Raw genomic sequence first — 17,556 nt, 5'->3', positions numbered from 1 at the left:
CTTCCTCCCCATGTTTTTGTTCAAGTTGATTAAATCTGAGGAATGTCTGCGTCCAGGAACAGAGGCCCACGTGTGTGCCTTCAGCAGCCTGTGGTTATCAAAATCCTCAAAGAGCCAAGTGCTAGGCTTAAAAGGAGCTAACAGTGAGCCAGAGGCAATGGGGAAGACCAGCAGCATCCCCCAAATCTCAGAAACATCCCCAGGGGTTCCCCGATCCTCCAGAGCACCTCCAGAATCCCAGCACTATCCCCAGAATTACAGTAACACCGCGAAAACTCCTGGAACCTCGGTGTCGCCCCCAGAACGTCAGTATTGTACCAGGACCTTGATCAAACTTTGGTCACATTCCAAGGACCATCAGACACAGACAAATCAAGCACAAGTTGGGGCCTGATGGTCAGAACTACGGTGAGAAGTTGAAGAAGGTCCAGAGACCCCATTGCCCACCACCCTCCCATCCCAGCCCCGGGCTCTCTGCTTTGAGCTGAATCCCCGCAAAAGTTGCACAGCACCTGAACTTCAGTGACCCCTCAGGGAGCCTCGGTACCATCCCTGATCCCCAGTTTTGCAGCAGGAAATGCCCAAGGGATGTTTGGTCCAGGAGAAGGGGTATGGCCTCCTGTGCAATTTGGTCCTGCCCATGAGGTCCCATGTGGAGAGGCAGCCAAGTCAGGTTCAACCCCATGCAGGCTAATGAGCTCCGGGTCTGCCTTTATTGACACAGCATCCAAGTATCAAACTGACACCCATGCCTAACCTGTCCCCAGACACAGATTGGCCCCGCTCAGTGGCTGGAAGGCATGTCGCTGGCCACTAAGCTCATGACAGAAGTGGATGGCTCTCTACCCCTTCACTCTCTACCTCTTGCCTCCCTTGCCATGAGGGTAGATCAGAAGCATCACCCGAGGGGAGCCTGGGTGGCTCAGTGGGTTAAAGGTTCTGCCTTCGGCTCAGGTTATAATCCCAGAGTCCTGGGATTGAGCCCCACATCAGGCTCGCTGCTCAGCAGGGAGTCTGCTTCCCCGTCTCTCTCTCTCTCTCCCTGCCTCTCTGCCTGCTTGTGATCTCTGTCTGTCAAATAAATAAATAAAATCTTAAAACAAAAAAGAAGAAGAAGAAGAAGAAGCAGCAGCAGCATCACCCAACACACCCTTCCTGGAATTCTCCTGTCCCCCTCACCACCAACACCATCAACCATGAGGGATCTCAGCCAGATGGCTCTGGTGTGAGTATAGACACTAGTGAGGAGTAGGAGGAAGGTAGCTGTCTGGACCCGGGAGCAGCGTGTCCCTCCCCTCCCAGAGAGCTAGGCTAGAACTGACTCAGAGGAGGGAAGTTAGGGAGGCCAATTTCAGCCCAGGACAAAAGTAGCTTTCTTGCTCATGCAGAGGAATGAGCCCCCAATCAGGGGAGGTAATCAAGAAGAGGGTGGTAGCATCAAGATGCTTCAGAGGGTTTCCGGCCTTCAAAGAAGCACTGGCCAGAAGGCCATGAAGATTCCCCCAGCTATAGGAGCCCCTGATTCTCCTTCCTGGCACGGCCTTCCTGGCATTTTATCACCATGGTCTGGCCTTGAGATGTAGACTTCGTGCTGCCCTCCCTCCTCACTGAGGAACTGACTGTTAGGCAGATCCCCTGGATTCTCTCTCTCTCTGAGTTCTCTCTTCTTGTTCCCTGCTGGCTGCAGGCTAGGGGTCTCCAACCACCTCTCCCAGAAAACCATACTCAGACACAATACTTCTGACATCTCCCTGTCTTTGGAGTCGACATTGGCCCCCAGAATCCCCCCAGCACAGCCATCTCCAGGTCTCCAATTTCATCCCTCAGAATTGCTTCCCCCTACCAATCCAGCCACCTTCCTGCCTCCAAGGCCCTTGTTGGGGCTCTGTGCCCACTGAAGTGCCTTGTCTCTCTTCCCCCACCTCTTCTGGTCCTACCTGGCCCACGAGGCTTGGCTCCAGCCACAGAGTACTCCCCAACAACTGAGGCCTCCTCCTCTGAGTGCCAGCCCCAGCTCTGGCTAGGATCCCGGAGGGCTGGCTGCTTGCTCAGTCTCAGCAGAAGGCCCCCAAGCAGGGTCCCCAGCACCTGCTTTGGAAGGTGTTTGAGCTCCTCTTCCCAGAAAGCTCCCTCCTTCCCACTGGCTCTGGCCCTGCCCCTCCTCCCACCCCTCAGGCCTCCTTCCCCCACCCCAGGCCTCCACCGGTGCAGAATCAGAGAAGCCCACCCCACCCCCATCTCTCCAGCTCCGGCCCACGGCCAGGCTGGGCCCCACACAGCACACAGGATGGCTTGTCTCCAGAGGAGTCTCTCCACCTCCAGAAACCATTTGCCCGAAACTTGATCTCCCTGGCCCTCAGAGTCACCTCTAGTGAAGAAGCCTGCATAGGGCTTTGATGGCTGAGTTTCCCCAGCTGTGGCCCTGGATGGGCTCAGGAACCCCCTACCTCCTCTCATTTGTCACCATCCATCACCCCCGGAAGGCCATGGCCTGATGAATTGCTCCAAGCCAGAGGGGAACCACCGGCTAAGCTTTTAATAACCCGATCAGCCTCCCGCTGCTGCCCAGCTGGGCTGAGGGCCCTGACCACCAGAAGGGGGAACTTTGTCACACTTTCATGGGGCTTTGGGGCTTGAGTTTCAGGAACAATCCATTAAGGGGGGAGAGCCTTCTCCTCAATTCCTCATGGCCCAGTCTCTCTCCGGAAGAAGGCTGGGGTTCTGGGGGCCTGCTGTTCATCCCAAGCCCATGCCTTCAACTCCCTGAGGATGCAGGGACAGTGGGCCGATCTCCATCCATCCATCTGTCCATCCGGTGGAGGCGATCTCCATCCCTCCGTCAGCTGGAAGCAGGCTCAGGCTCACCATGCTCTCCCCTCCTCCTCCTTCTAGAGGAGGTTCCCCAGAGGAGTAAACAGCACTAGGGAAGGGAAGGAAGCACTAGGGAAGAAGATGGGAAGCCATAAAGATGGCAGAGCCCTAAATCCCCAGGCCATCGATGCCTGGGGAGGCCCCTTCCTCCACCTCCAAAAAGGGAGGTACAGTTAACAAAAGGGTGGGCAGCCTAAGGAACGCAAGTTTCAGGCTGTGAGATTGGTTCCCCGTGATGGTGAAGACCCCAGACAGAGGGCCCAGTGTGAGAAGAGATTTTTACACAGAAAGGGGTAAACTCACAACTCAAAGAGAGAATTCACCTTCGGCCCATTTTCAAGAACTCTACCGTCAAAGAACACCTGCATATATACGAAGGGAAGTGGGCATCTCCCAAGGCCATTGGTAATGCAAAACTTGGCAATGAGCCCAATATCCATGGCTCAGCTTTGCTAAGTCTCTACGATAAGGTACTTGCTCATGGCCTGGCATGGTAAAACCACCAAGACAGTGCCAGGTACAATAACCACAAATGCTAATTGCTAAGCAGTTCCTAAATCACAGTCCCATTCCATGTTGCTTTAAACTAGGTGTGCACACGCACGTGTGCTAATACACACATGCGTGCATGTGTGTGTGTGTGTGTAAATAAGGTTAAAAAAATGAATCGAGAAGACACACAGCAGATTGTTCATAGTGGTCACATTTGGGGGAGAAATGACTTTGTGCAAATGAAGGGGGACTTTCATTTGTTTGAAATGTATATTTAAAACCTATCTATCTGTCTGTCTGTTTATTTATTCAACTAGTAAATCAAAGGTAAACATGTTAAGGTTGTATTGAAAGCCTGTTGTGTACAGGCATCACTGAGCTGTGTGAAACAGATTCAGTCCCCAGCCTAGTACTGCACCATCCCCCTGGCCTCTCCTGAAGCTTACATACAGCCCTGAGACTAGGTATTGGCCAATGAGGTGGAAAAAGAAGTGTTGACTATAGCTTCTGAAAAGAGATGTTCTTTAAAAGAGCGATGTTTTCTTTACTCCTTCCGCCTTCCAGATGTCTGAAATGAAGTTGCGATGGCAGGATATCAGGCAGCCATCTTGGATTATGAGGTAGAGATCACGAGTTAAATAGGACAGAGCAGTAAATTAGCTGCAAAGAGAAAGCCTGAGCTGAGGTCAGATCTTAGGCCAGAAGGAGATCTCAGAGACCCCTGCTCTACCCATATTCACCAACACATCTAGAGGAAACTGAGGCTCAGAGAAACGACATGATATGCCAGGGCAGTGACTGAGCTAGAAGTCTTGCCAGAGATCCTCCCTCTTCCTACCCTCTTTGTACACTCAGAGCTCACAGGTCCTTGCCCAGAAATCACCCTTTCCAGGGTTTGGACTCTGCTCCCTTCTGTGGTTAGGGACCCTGTCTCGGACCCAGTCCCTGGAGTTCGGCAAAGACCCCCAGAGTTGGTTAAGATGCACGCCTGAGACATACCTCTCAGCATTCTGTCTGATAAGAATACAGCAGAAGCTCTGCCCACTGGTGCCTACCGGTGGGTGTGTCTGCCACTATCTCCCATCTGGCTCCTTTCTCTCTTTCTTTGTCCTGTCCTTCTGCTGCCAGTCTGTCCCAGTCCATCAGTCTCTCTTGCCATCCCCGTTACTGTCTCTCTCTATCCCACCCTCACCCTGTCTGGCTCAGTCTGCCTGTCTCCCACCTTTCTGTCCCTCCTTCTACCTCTCTGTCTCTGCCTCACTCTAAGTCCATCTCTATGTCTCTCCCTCTCTCTACTCTGTCTTTCCCTTTCTGTTCCTCTCTCCTGCTCTTGGTTTTGTTTTTCTCTCTGTCTCTCTGAGCCTGACGGTGAAGCTGGTCTCTCCGCCTAAACGGCACATTTTCTCGGGCTTTCTTGGGTGCTTAAGTAGTGCTTCCCCTGCCCGCTCCTGTCTCTCCCTCCCCGCTTACCTGCCCCGTCTGGCTCCAGTGCAGAGAAGGACTGATGCTGGTCTCTGCACCCCCCCAGAGTCTGCAGGGCCCCCAAGCAGGCCGGACGCCGGCTTGGGAGTTTGAGCCCTTGGAGCTGGTAGCACAGCTGAGCGACCATAGGAAGCAAAGGTCGGTGCTGCTGATGCTGTCAGAGACACTAGTGCCCTTTGCTTTCTGCTACCTCAGGCAAGCCCAGGGTTCATGGGTGCAGCCCCAGCTCCTGCCAGCTAGAGGACTGCAGCATGACCTGAGACTTGCAGGACAGTGCTCTGTGCCAAAGCCTGGAGCAGGAGGCCAGGAAGTGGAGGCTAAGCAGCCCAACGGTGCCAGAGACATGGAGATGGGATCCAAGTTACCACTCAGAAGGGAGAGTCTCAAGGTAGCCAGACCCCGGCCCTAACCCCCACTATCAGTGGGGGGGAAGAAACCGGACTTCTCATTTTGCCTTTACCGTTACTGAGTGACCACAAAGAGGCTCTTTCCTGCTCTCAGCCTGTCTTCCTATCTGTGCAATGGAGAGGGGCTGCCATGGCTCGCTTTACCAGTGCTGAGTCCAAGATTCTATCACCCCATAGGCTTCTGGTGCTGTGACTCGAAGGGAGTGGGCCTGGGACTGTTCCATTGTGGGGGGGGGGGGGGCAGGGGCAGGAGGAGAGAGGCTGCTGGAGGGAGGAGGCTGGCTACTGAAATCACAACACTGGCCTGCGAATCAGGAGGCCTGAGGTCCAGGTCCATCCCTTCTGTAGAAGGGGATAAATGTGCCAGCACTATTGGGAGGATCCAGGAACTCACAGATATCCCTGCTGGGAGGATTCAGCTCTGAGCAGAGACCAGGAATTCAAGCTGGGAGCTGGAGATGGCTCCCTGGGGATGGGGATGGGCCCACAGGTGTGAACAGAAGAGGCCAAGAGGAGCCACTGTGGGAAGCAGGAAGGGACCCTCTGGGATGGGCTAATTACAGGCCAGGCTCTTCTAGACAAAGCCAGCAGCCTCTGAGTCGCCATTCTCCCCAGGAAGAAAGGAGACTGGAGGGCTCCACTAAGGTTTTTCATGCTGGGGCCCAGGAGGGAGCCCTGGAAGTCAGAGCTCTTGCCTCCCATTCTCACCCACACCCTGGCCTTTTCTGACTCCTGCAGGAGCCAGGCCTCTGTCTGCAGTTTCACTCTTGAAAACCACAGAAGGTGGACTCAGGGAGGCAACTAGGAGTAGAGGGAACGGGTCCTGGTCTGCTACCCCAGGCTCAGTATTTCCATCTGTAAAATGGGAGCACTATCCAGCCCTGACCTGATAAAATTCACTGAGGTTTCCAGACTTTCTTTGTGGAACTAAGGCCAGGCCCAGAGGAGACTAAACATTAGGAACCACTACCTCCTGGGGCACCTGGGTGGCTAGGTTAAGTGTCCAACTCTTGATTTCAACTCAGGTCATGATCTCAGGGTTCATGGGATTGAGCCCCATGTCGGGCTCTGTGCTCAGTAGGAGTCTGCTTCTCTCCCTCTCCCTCTCTGCCCCTTTGCTCTCTCTCTCCCCTCTCTAAAATATATAAATGAATAAATCTTTTTTTAAAAATCTTGATGAACAGGGCGCCTGGGTGGCTCAGTGGGTTAAGCCGCTGCCTTCGGCTCAGGTCATGATCTCAGGGTTCTGGGATCGAGTCCCGCATCGGGCTCTCTGCTCAGGAGGGAGCCTGCTTCCTCCTCTCTCTCTCTCTCTCTGCCTGCCTCTCTGCCTGCTTGTGATCTCTCTCTGTCAGACAAATAAATAAAAAATCTTAAAAAAAAAAAATCTTGATGAACAAATAACAAAAAAAGAACCCCTACCTCCTGCCGTGCCACTTACCCCTGTTTTCCCGGCAGGGCACCAGCCTGCCCCGTGAGGCATCAGGATGCATCCCTGAGTCCAAGCATGAGTCAGGAGCCCAAAATCCTCTTCTGTTCTCTCACATGGAATCTAGTTGAAGTAGTGAAAGCACCATTTCTTATTCTTTTCCATATAAGCAAAAGCTGGGTCGGGTTTGAACATCCACTCATTTAACCTTTCTTTCATTCATTCATTCCTTCAAGCACTCATTTATTTACTCAATAATGCTTTAATAGTCCCCCAGGTACCTATCCCTTGCTTGGCTCTGGCCTGGACACACAGACATAATCCCTGAAGGAATACTCTACCCAGCCTGGCAAGTCTTTATCTGAGACAGAAGGAGGAAGGTGCAGAGTGGGGCAGAGGAGGGAGTCCCAGACCTGGTTCCAGCAGGATGCATGGGGTCACAGCAGGTGTGGCTGGATGGTTGGGGCAGAGGGACAAGCACCTGCAAAGGCAGGGGAGGGGAGACAAGGCGGGCCTGGCCTGGGACAAAAGTAAGCCTCCCTGGGCATTAGACTAAGTGAAATAAGCCAGTCACCAAAGGTCAAATACTGTGTGACTCACTTAGATGGGGAGCAATCAAATTCATAGAAACAGAAAGCAGAAGGTGGTTGCCAGGGGCTTGGGGCAGGGAGGAATGGGGAGCCGTTGTTTAATGGGTGTAGAGTTTCAGTTTCATAGGATGAGAAGAGTTCTGGAGACGGGCTGTACAATAATGTGAATGTACTTCACATTTGCTGAATGGCACACCTAGAGATGATTAGGATGGTAAACTTTACTTATACCTCTTTTGCCATAATTGCAAAAGGTAGCTATACACACACATACCCCAAAAATGAGCCTTTCCCAGAGACTGAGTTGGGAAGGGGAGGCCAGACGTGGGAGGGATAGGAGACCCTTAAAACCATCCTGAGATCACCCCAGACCTTTTATAGAAAGTGGGAGGGAGGGGAAGAAGAGAGGAAAGCAGGAAGAGGGAAGTGTGGCATGGCTCGGGGTAAATCAACTAGGAAGAGAACAGTTGTGTTCGTGGGATCTGCTCCAAGGGACTTCGGGCTGGGTACAATGCAGAGGTTGACCCCAGGGCAGAAGGGAGTGACTTCCATCTTGTGACATCTCTGGGGGGTCACTTCAAACATGAAAGGGAAGAGGGCTGCTTCAGTTGAATCACTGAAACTCCTTCGACCTTGTAGGGGAAAACCATGGCTTCTGGACCTAGATTGGTTGGTCAGGCCAATCATTGAGGCTAAGGTTTCCAGGTGGCCTCTCTTCCCCCAAATGACCAGACTCTGGGCTTTCTCCCTATGACTTACAGAGTTGCAGACTTCCAGAGCTGTAGGAAGACTTAGCACCCAACTCACACTTATGGTATAAAGGGGGCCACTGACACCCAGAGAGGGAAAGGGATCCACCCAAGTTCACGTGCAAGTCAGGAGACTAGAACTCTGGTCTTCTAAACCCTCGTTGCCTCAATTTCTCCTTGGGCAAATCTGAAGGAACTGGATTCTAATCATTGCAGAGAAGCCTACCACATGCATTGGGACTCTTGGTAGGGCTGGCCAATGTCATCTTTAGACTGGTTATCTTTTATTTGATGGAAATGACACATCCCGCAAAGGTGACTTCAAATGAAGTCTAGAGTGAAATCTATGCTAACGATACCTGTAGTTCTTGGACTCAGAACTGTACTTGTGCAGTTTCAGGATACAGAAGCCCATGAGAGTATGAATTTCCATCTTTGATCCAGTCCCAGGACAAGTTTAGTACAGGAAAATGTAGTGATAGGTACAGATCTCAGCTCAGCTTACTTGCTAGCTGTGTGATATGAGATTCTCTCAGCCTCAGAGTCTTCATCTGTAAAATGGGAATGATTATATCTATATCACAGAGCCACATAGAGTGCCTGGTGTGCCATAGCTGCTCAATGAAGAGTATCGTAAATGATGATGATGATGATGATATTGGAGGTGAAGATGGTGGTGATGGTAGTGATGTTGTTGATGGTGATGACGATAGTGATGGTGATGGTGGTGGTGATGGTGATGGTCGTAATGATGGTGATAACAGTGGTAATGGTAGTGATGGTGATGATGGTGATGGAAATAGTAATGGTGGTGATGATGGTGATGCTGGTGATGGTGATGATGATAGCGATAGTGATGATGTTGATGGTGATGGTGATGGTGATGATGGTGGTGATAGAGATGGTGGTGATGGTGATGATAATAGTGGTGGTGATGATGGTGATGTTGGTGGTGATGGTGTTGATGGTAATAGAGATAGTGATGGTGGTGATGGTAGTGCTGGTGGTAGTGGATGATATTGGTAGAAATAGTGGTGATGGTGATGGTGATGGTAGAGATGAAGAGTGAAGAGTGTTCAGAATTTCCCCTCTCCTGTTGGGTATCAGCAGGACCCAGGCTCAGGAAGGATGAATTCCAGTTTGACAACTCTTTAGTGTAAGAAGCTTTGGGCTCTCTATAAAGTGAAGCTGTGCCCGATATTGTGAGTTTTGATTACAAGGTCAGACTGGTTCCAGAGGCAGGTGCTAAGGCCATGCTCCCAGAGAACAAACACTGTCCCTCTTCCCTTGAGACTCCCCCCAATTCACCAATTCTTGGGAATGAATAGGCATATAGAGAAAGGCTCTCCCAGAAATGGAAAGTCCTGAGAACCTCATATCCTATGCTCTCCACACCAGTATTCCTCATCCCTGACCCTGCACGAGTTCTCTCGCAGAATCATCATCTTCTAATATATATTATAATTTACTTATTTCCTCTATTTTGTGTCTGTTTCTATCTGTCCCAATCTCCCTTCCCCAATAGAAGAGAAACTTCAGGAGGGCAGGAACCTTCATTTGTTTCACTGCTATATTAGAAATGCCTAAGATGGTGCCTGGCACACATTAGATGCTCAATAAATATTTGTTGAATGAACAAAGGCTAAAAGGGAGGGATCAATGTCAGCCTTTGTTCCCCCACGACCAATCCAGCTTCCTGGCTTGTTACCTGGTTTCTCCTCAAACAAACAGAAAGGGCTGGGGCATAACCCTGAGGAGCACCCAGTGTACAGGCTTTCAGACTGGGCTCAGGCTGGGGCTGTGGGAGGAAGGGGGCAGTGCTCAGCCTGGGGGTCAGTCCCCAGCAAGTTCATGGCCTTCAGGGGGCCTGAACCCTGGGTCCCTGCATCCCTGCAAAGCCAGAGGCTGAAGGCTGAGGAGAAGATACTGGATCTGGAATTTGAAGTCTTAAGTGTGGGGTTTAACGAGGAGGGCAGATATGCTCTGCGGCTGACAGCTGAGAACCCCCTGCAGGCTGGCTCTGGGGCTGGGGTACAGTTGCAGGTAAATGATGGGGATCCCCTCCCTACCTGCTCTGTTGTCACTGACATCATCGAGCAGCAGGATCCTGGCCAGAGCCTCACCCTCACCAGGAACAAGTTTGTCTTTACTTTGCCCAAAGGTACGAAGTACGGTGGTGGTTTCGGGGAGAGAAGGGTCCTATTAACTCTTGCCCCCACCAGTCAGGGACCCCAGGGAGGCTCAGGGAACCTGGGAGGGTCAGGGTCAGAACTTCAGATTGGATCCCAAAGTTCTGTCTGTGTGATCTTGGACAAATGCCGACACTCCATGAGCCCCTGCCTCCTTCAGTGTGGCAGGGGGACACTGATGCTGGTCACACAGGTTGGGTGAGGAGGAAATAAAAGGACAGATGAGGAGGAGCCTGGGTGGCTCAGTCATTAGGTGTCTGCCTTCGGCTCAGGTCATGATCCCAGAGTCCTGGGATCGAGTTCCGCATCGGGTTCCCTGCTCAGCGAGAAACCGGCTTCTTCCTCTCCCACTCCTTCTGCTTGTGTTCTAGTTTTAGTATATGTGCTGCTGACGCGAACACTCCTGCTTATGTTCTCTATCTTGCTATGCCTCTGTCAAATAAAATCTTTTAAAAAAATAAAATAAAAGGACAGATGTGGAATGGCTTTGTAAATTTACAAGAGCTGAGTACCCAGCAGGTTTGGGGGCAGTCCTGCTGGATGTCACACTGAGTAACACTGGAGCCAGGGTCCTGAGTGCTCAGCCTCGAACACCACTAGACTGCAGGTATGGGGGTGGGCAGAGAGGTGGAGACCCGCATCCCGCCTTCAGTAGTTTCCAGATTAGGTACAGAGGTGGGCATCTCAAACAGAGAGCAGTTAAGTGGTCTGGAAGGAGCAGAAGATCCACACCTAGACTGCGAAGCCATGTAGGTGGGCTTCCTGGAGGAGGAAGGATGTGAGGGAACGGGGAAACCAAGTCCCAGGCCTTCAGGTGGCCAGTGATCAGGGACAGGTTGAACTCTTCCCTCCACGTAGGGGTACTCGGGACCATGTCGGTGGCTAAGAGCCCCGCCATCCCCGCATTGGCAGAAAGAGGGGTGAGAGGTAGGGCCCCGTGTCAAGGCATCATCTGGGATGAGAATGATGGGAAAGCTTAGCCAAGCCCACTCCCACTCAAAGGGCAGGTTTCCCCGAGGGCCCTGCCAGTCATTCCTACCCCCACCCGGGGCAGGCAGGGAGTCCCCAGACCCTGCCGCTGACCCCACACCTCCCCTCTCCAGGGTTCTGCAAGAACGACTGGCAGCACGACGCGCATCTTCGGGTAGAGGCGCTGCGGCTGGGCGGGGTCTCAGGACGCCCCGCCCAGAAGGTGGGCGAGGCCATCTTCCCGGTCTTCCCGCGCCCGGACCAACCCCGCATGAACCTGTGGGCGCGGGAGCACGAGGACCTGTACTGCTACCGCGGCAGCCTGGCCCTGCTGCGTGCCAGTGCTGACACCACAGCCCGCCACTGCGGGGGCCTGGCCTACAGCGTGGCTTTCCGAGAGCACCGGGGCCCTCAGCCTCCAGCCCCCAACTGCCCCCTGGGGACCGTCTCGCCAGAACCCATGTCACCCCTCCCAGAGCCCCAGCTGCCTGGGCTGCAGGTGGGTGTTCGTTGGGACCCACCTCAGGTTCTGGCCTCCCCTCCCCCAACCCCCTATTAGAAAACCCAGAGTCTCTGATAAGCCTGACTGTCCCCCAATCTTACTGAGCAGAGCCGCAGAACTTCTTAGGATGGCCTCATTCAGTTCTGGGGAAACTGCATCAGCCTTTGAGTGAGGGTGGAGGCAGGAAGTCTTAGTGTGAAGGGGATGACAGAAAAATGGGGCAAAGCCCACACAGAGAAGGGACACCACTGTGAGGGGTTCCTTTTGCCCAGTGGATGAGTGTCCCCTGAGAGCCTTTAGTACCCAAGCTCAGTCTCATGTGTTGTTACTATGTTTTGAAGGAGGCCCGAAGTGACCACAAGACAGAAGTCTGTGTGCGTCCACGTCCACCTTCAAACCCCTCCAGCTCCCACCATGGCCAGGAGGGACTCAGCCCTGAACCGGGATCCTGGCAGCCTCAGACCCAAGTAAGAGAGTCCTGTCCTTGTCCAAGCCAAAGGAGGCTTTCCCAATGTGGTTGTCATCCTGCATCCAGGCGGTGTGTCTGGTGAGCCTCTAAGCCAGCAGAGGTGAAACCTAGTAGAGCAAGCAGCAGCCCATTTCATGGGCAGTGAAACTGAGGATATGCCCCACGATGCTTGATTCCAATTAATACCAACGACATTTCCTGGGGGACTCTACACGGGTGCATGGGATCCAAAGCTAGGTCAGTCCCAGAGCTCACGGTGCCACCTAGCTGGAAGACAGTGGACACAGTGTGGCCACTGTATAGTCCTGTGAGGCCTGTGCTGGAAGGGGTGCTCTGGTGAGGGAGTGCATAGGCTACACTCCTCAGAAAAGCTGTCATTTGGGAGATGAGTCTTTCATTCATTCATTCACCCATTCAAGTGCTGACTCTGTCAGACCCTCTACTAGTTCCGGGCTCTGGGGAAGGTATTCCAGGAGGAGGGACCAGAATAAGCTGGCCGAGAAGAGGGAAAGGGTCTAGCTGGCAGCAGGAGTTGGAGCTGAGGTTGGAGCCGAAGGCGCCTGGCTTTTCCTGCAGCACCTCTCTCGGGTGGTGGGCAGTGCTGTGGTCTGGGGCTGCCATGGAGCCCAGGGTAGTGGGCTGATCGAGTTCAGGGAGGGCTGATGGGCTGGGGAAAGAGGAGGTGATCACGGTAAGATGGCAAAAGAGCAAGTTGGATATTCGATTCAGGAGGCAAGGGGGGAGAAAGTTCGGGAGAAAGAGACACCATAAGCTGTGGTTTGGACAGAGATCCGGCAGCACGTGCCTGGAGAACTGGAAGGAACCCAGCGGCCAGTTTCTCTTGCCGGGTCTCAGCCTGTTACAGGGACCACTTTGACCTCTGTTCATTCATTCATTCAATTCATTGGTTAGTCCATTAATAAATACTGGTAAAAAAAAAAAATGAACAAGTACTTCTGACACCTACTGTAGGCTGAGGGCTGAGAACACTGCTTGTGAGGGAGTTGGAGCATCCCTGGGTCCTTACGTGACATTCTCCTCTCTCAGACTCCAAGCTCCTTGGCCCCTGGCCCCTCTGTCCTAGTTTTTCATGGGGCTAGATACATACACCAGAGGCACAGAGCTCAGGGAGGAGTGGTCCCCTGCTCTCTGTGACCAGCCTGAGCCAGCCCCCCACCCCCACCCCACAGCCCGTTTGCTGGGGGTGGTGCGGCGGCGGCTGCAGAGAAGGGGGGCCTTGGGGTGGCAGAGCCATCCTCAGCAGCTCTAATTTCTGTTATTTAATGCCATCATCTCCCTGCCATTCTCCCTCTTAAAGTGTCAGATGTCTGCTTCCACCAAGACAAGAAAATGGCTTTCAAGGGAGAGGAAAATAGCTTCCCTCCTGGGGGGTCAGCAATCACAACCCTGAGGACAGGGCCAGGAAATTGGTGGGGGACAGACAATGCCGCGGGGTCCTTCAGAGGAAAGGGGCTGCCTTCTTTCAGCTCAGGTGAAGGAGGAAAGCAGGCACATTTCTGGAGCTGGGACTTGGAGGCTCAAAGACACAGTTAGAAGGATAGCAGCAAGACTGGGGTTGGAGCCACAGGCGGTCCTGCCTTCCTGTGGCCCGCTCCCTGGGGAAGTGGTTGTGGCCTAGAACCACGGGGATCCTTGAAACCCCCCTCCCTCCCTTCTTTGCAGATGGGGAAAATGGAACCCAGAAGGGAAGGTCTTCACCCAGTTCTCTTGGGCTCTCAACTGAAGAGGCGAGAAAGACAGTTGAAGGTGGGGGTAGGGTGGGTGATGAGAAGAGGCAGTGAGCCGGAAGGATGGAGAGAGGAGACTGCATTCACTGCATTCAGTTCAGGGCCAGGAATGGATTTCTGGGCTCAAGGTCACTTCCTCCAGGAAGCCTTCTCTGCATTGATTTTGTTCCTTCCAGAATATCTTCAGTCTTGTCTGCATCAGGCATTTCAACCATTGAATCTATTCAATTTACAACTTTATTTCAAACTCTCAAGTTGTTCTCCAACTTGTGTGTCAGTTTTTAAACCAGAACTGATCATGGTCATGGGATGAATGTGGAGTAAGGGGCAGAAGGCAGGGAATTAGGAATGAAATGATCAAGAGGGAGCCGGTAGCAGGGGGCGGGTCTCCAAGGGAGCGTTAGTGACTGACTTTGACTCTGAACCACCATGCTCCTCAGCCATGGCCCACAGAGTTCAAAGCCAAAAATGACACACGAAAGCTGGCCACAGCATTTCCACAATCCCGAGACTCTGCCGGGACCATCATTCCCCCCCACACTCACATTATGTGGACAGTGAACACCTTCCCTTCTCCAGTCCTCAACTTTCCCCCTGTGTGCTGTGGGGCAAGGGCATAGCCCCTGCAAATATTTCCAGTGGGTACAGCCCAACTCCAGGTTAGAGATCACTCCCCAGTCCCCTGACCCAGGGATGGGAGACTGGGGCACACAGGCAGGGGCTACAGTGGAGGAGTCTCCTCATGCATGGATCTCGGGGTCCTTAGTGACTCTCTTTGTGGGCAGAGTTCCACCAGACTCATCCTGTCCTCTGACACTCCCTCCTTATCTTCTTGCCAGGTTTAAGACCACATGGCTGTGCCACCCTAGTACCCCCAAGGCCCTTCTTCCCCCAGAGTAAAAGGGAGTTTATCTGACCAGAATGAGGGTGGCCTGACCCGTGCTGGGCAGAGAGGGTCCTGGAAGGTGAGGGAGGCAGCAAAGGGGCAGGCCACAGTGTCAGGTCATGACTCTGGCTCAATTTTTTTTAATGGGGGCACAAGGCCTCCTGGGGGGTTGGAGGGCAGGGGAGACCACCACAGCCTTGGGCCTGAAGCCGCAGAGCCCTCAGGGGCCGCATCGCTCACTGGACCTCTCTAAGAGATCCTGAAGGTTTAAGGACAAATTCCCACAAACAGAGCTGTTCCAGAGAGAAATCTTGGGCTGGAAATTCCGAGTGATGAAATTTCTGGAAACATAAACTTAAAAATGCCTTGCTTATAGCTCTGGGAGCAGTCTTGGGGGCTCCTTCACTCTGCAAGCCAGCGAGCATCCTCCCACTGGAGCGGGAGCTGGGGAGGGGAAGGTGTGGGGGACTCCCTCCCCCCACTCCTGCCCTGCATTTACCTCTTCCAAACAATCACAGTTTTGTTTCATGGAAACGATTCTGTTCCCCAGGAGCCTTTTAAATGACGCTTTCAAGGGTCTTTTTTCGTATTCTTTCCATTTAAAACACCTTTTTTTTTTTTTTTCCCTTTTTGCCCCGGAGGGGGAAAAAAGAGAAGAAAAAGCTAATAAAGCAATCACCAAATGCTGAGCACCTGGCTCCAAGCCTGTGGCTTCTGACTGTGGCTTTGGCATCAGCAGGCTGGGGCTTTCATTAAGGAGAAGTAGAGGGGAACGGAGCTGGCAGTGGCTGGCCCTGCCGGGTCCCCTCTGCCCTCTGTCCCCACACCTCTGGCTCTGGCTCTCTCCCTTTGTTCCCTCCCTCCCAGTCTCTTTCCACCTCTCCTTTCCGTTCTCCCCTCCCACACCCTCTCCGATCCCCAGGATCCCCACTGGGGCAGCACTCCCGGCCGGCACCCTCCCCGTCCTCAGCACAGGCTTTCTGCCTCCGGCCAGCGCACTTCACGTCTTCACTCTCCTCCCCTCTTTACTCTTTTAAATTCATCGTGCCTTTTATGGCTCACCATTGCAGACGCAGTTTCTATTGCCCTGGAGACTGGAATGGTTCAAGCCTAGAAAGGCTCACAATGTGGATTTAATTAACTTTACTGCCCCGTTCATCTCACGGCGGGGGTGGGGATCTGGCCTGCTGGGGGGACCTGGGCACCTCTTTGCTCCCAGTGTCCCTTCCTTTGCTCAAGCCTCTTCGTCTCAGTGTCAGACCTTTGGTGCCTCCCCCAGTCGGCTTCCCGAACCTCGAGAAAACTCCCCTTCTGCTACTCCCTCCCACTTCTCTGTTGGAGGAGGATGCCCAGGGCCCATTTCACAGGTGGGGAAACAGAGGTTCCAGAAAGCAGTGCTCCGGCTGCTACTAAGAGGTGGGAGGTGGGAAAGGTGAGAACAGGTTAGACCTGCTGGACCCCTCCCAGGCTATTGTCCCTAGTCCCTCCGTGCGGGGATCACCCTGTCGCCACTCCTCCCTCCCTCCCTTCCGGAGCTCCATCAAATACTGGGGATTGGAGCAGGTCAGCTCCTCCTTGCAAATGAGGCAGTTTTATAGGCTTTAGAAAAACACTCCGATTGTTCCCTCAATTACCCTGAGCGGATTGAATATATTAATCTCTCTCTTAACTCGAGTGAGACTTGGCTGCTGCCCCTCCCCCAGCCACCAGCGCCCCTCTAGCGGCTCTTGGCTGGAGCGCTGGAGTGACTCCCAGCCCCTGGCCTTCCTGGCCCCGGGCAGGTCAGCCTGGGTCCAGGCAGCATGGTCTTGCTGCACACACGCATGCACACAAACACACACACACACCCAGGCGGACAGCTGCTTTATGTTTCTCTATCAATTTTCATTGATTTCCTCCTCTGTGGCTATTTGGAAGAGCCTTTTCCTTGAGTAAACTTGATGGGGGGCGGGAGGCGGGGGAGGGGGATTGCAGGCAGCTCCCCCTTCTGCTCCTGTGACAACTGCCTCCAGCTTAAACACACTGTGCCTCAGGCAGCTGAGCCCCCGTTAAAAGCTACCTGAGGTTTCCCTTTGTAGCTCGATTTTCTTTTATTTCAGGGGAACAAAGGCTCTGTCAAGGCGTTCCCAGAGAGCGCTGTCACCCACACGGGGAGGGGTGCAAACCTCGCCCGCCAGTGATGGAGAGCTGAGGCTGGCAGGAGAGGCAGGGTTGGCTGGAGCTGGCCCAGGGGCAAGGAAAGGACCAGCCCCCTCAGGAAGAGAAAGGCCATCAGCTAAATGTACCACAATCACCCTCCAGGCCGCCTGATGGCCCCTCTCCTTCTTCCGTGGCACTGAAAGACTGTGTCCGTATCCGCAGGGACCTTTGAAGGAGAGCTCAGAGCTCCCTGGACACGGGGGATAAGACCTGAAAATGCAGGGGTCCCATATTTATGTCTTTGTCAAGCCTGTCCCTCGGGCCCACCCAGTCTGATTTCCAAGTCCCCTCTGTATGCCTATGGAGTCCTACCCAGGTTCCGGAGCTCAGCAGAGTGGGGTGGAAGAAGTCTGGGGTTCAGGTAGCTGACAGTGAGAGGCAGGTGGGCTGGGGTCAGACAGACCTGGGTTCGGATCAGTCTCCGCCATCTGTTTGGCAGCTGTGTGGCCTTGTGTGGATTACATAACTTCCCTCGGCCTCCGTTTCCACATCTGTAAAATGGAGGAGAGCGCTCCCCATGTCCTCTGTGACTGGGAAGAGAAATGAGCTAGCTTACCGTTGGCCCTGCCTTGCA

At 53.4% G+C, this 17,556-nt stretch overlaps 2 protein-coding genes across 2 annotated transcripts in view; one reads left to right on the top strand and one right to left on the bottom strand.

Annotated features, from left to right (window-relative positions):
* The window catches only part of STRA6 (signaling receptor and transporter of retinol STRA6), a 29,984-nt gene extending 24,989 nt beyond the window's left edge, over window positions 1–4,995 (bottom strand). Inside the window, exon 1 of the mRNA XM_059180412.1 lies at window positions 4,834–4,995. The gene's annotated coding sequence lies outside the window, so the exon portion shown is untranslated. The remainder of the gene's footprint in view (window positions 1–4,833) is intronic.
* Window positions 4,996–9,805: 4,810 nt separating this feature from the next.
* Window positions 9,806–11,737, top strand: LOC131837099 (coiled-coil domain-containing protein 33-like). The gene is made up of 2 exons (XM_059183366.1): window positions 9,806–10,181; window positions 11,313–11,737. The coding sequence occupies exons 1-2, from the start codon at window positions 9,872–9,874 to the stop codon at window positions 11,735–11,737; spliced, it is 735 nt and encodes a 244-aa protein (XP_059039349.1). The 5' UTR covers window positions 9,806–9,871.
* Window positions 11,738–17,556: the final 5,819 nt, after the last annotated feature.

The sequence above is a fragment of the Mustela lutreola genome, chromosome 7, assembly GCF_030435805.1.
Source record: "Mustela lutreola isolate mMusLut2 chromosome 7, mMusLut2.pri, whole genome shotgun sequence".
Lineage (NCBI taxonomy): Eukaryota > Metazoa > Chordata > Mammalia > Carnivora > Mustelidae > Mustela > Mustela lutreola.
Note: the sequence above shows the minus strand (reverse complement) of the source record. Positions and strands in the feature narration are given on the sequence as shown.

What these genes read in the sequence shown, in the direction of transcription:
- LOC131837099 (XM_059183366.1), top strand. Translation starts at nt 9,872, where the DNA reads ATGGCCTTCAGGGGGCCTGAACCCTGGGTCCCTGCATCCCTGCAAAGC. An exon ending in TGTCTTTACTTTGCCCAAAG is followed by an intron (nt 10,182 to 11,312) that starts GTACGAAGTACG and finishes TCCCCTCTCCAG; the next exon opens with GGTTCTGCAAGAACGACTGG.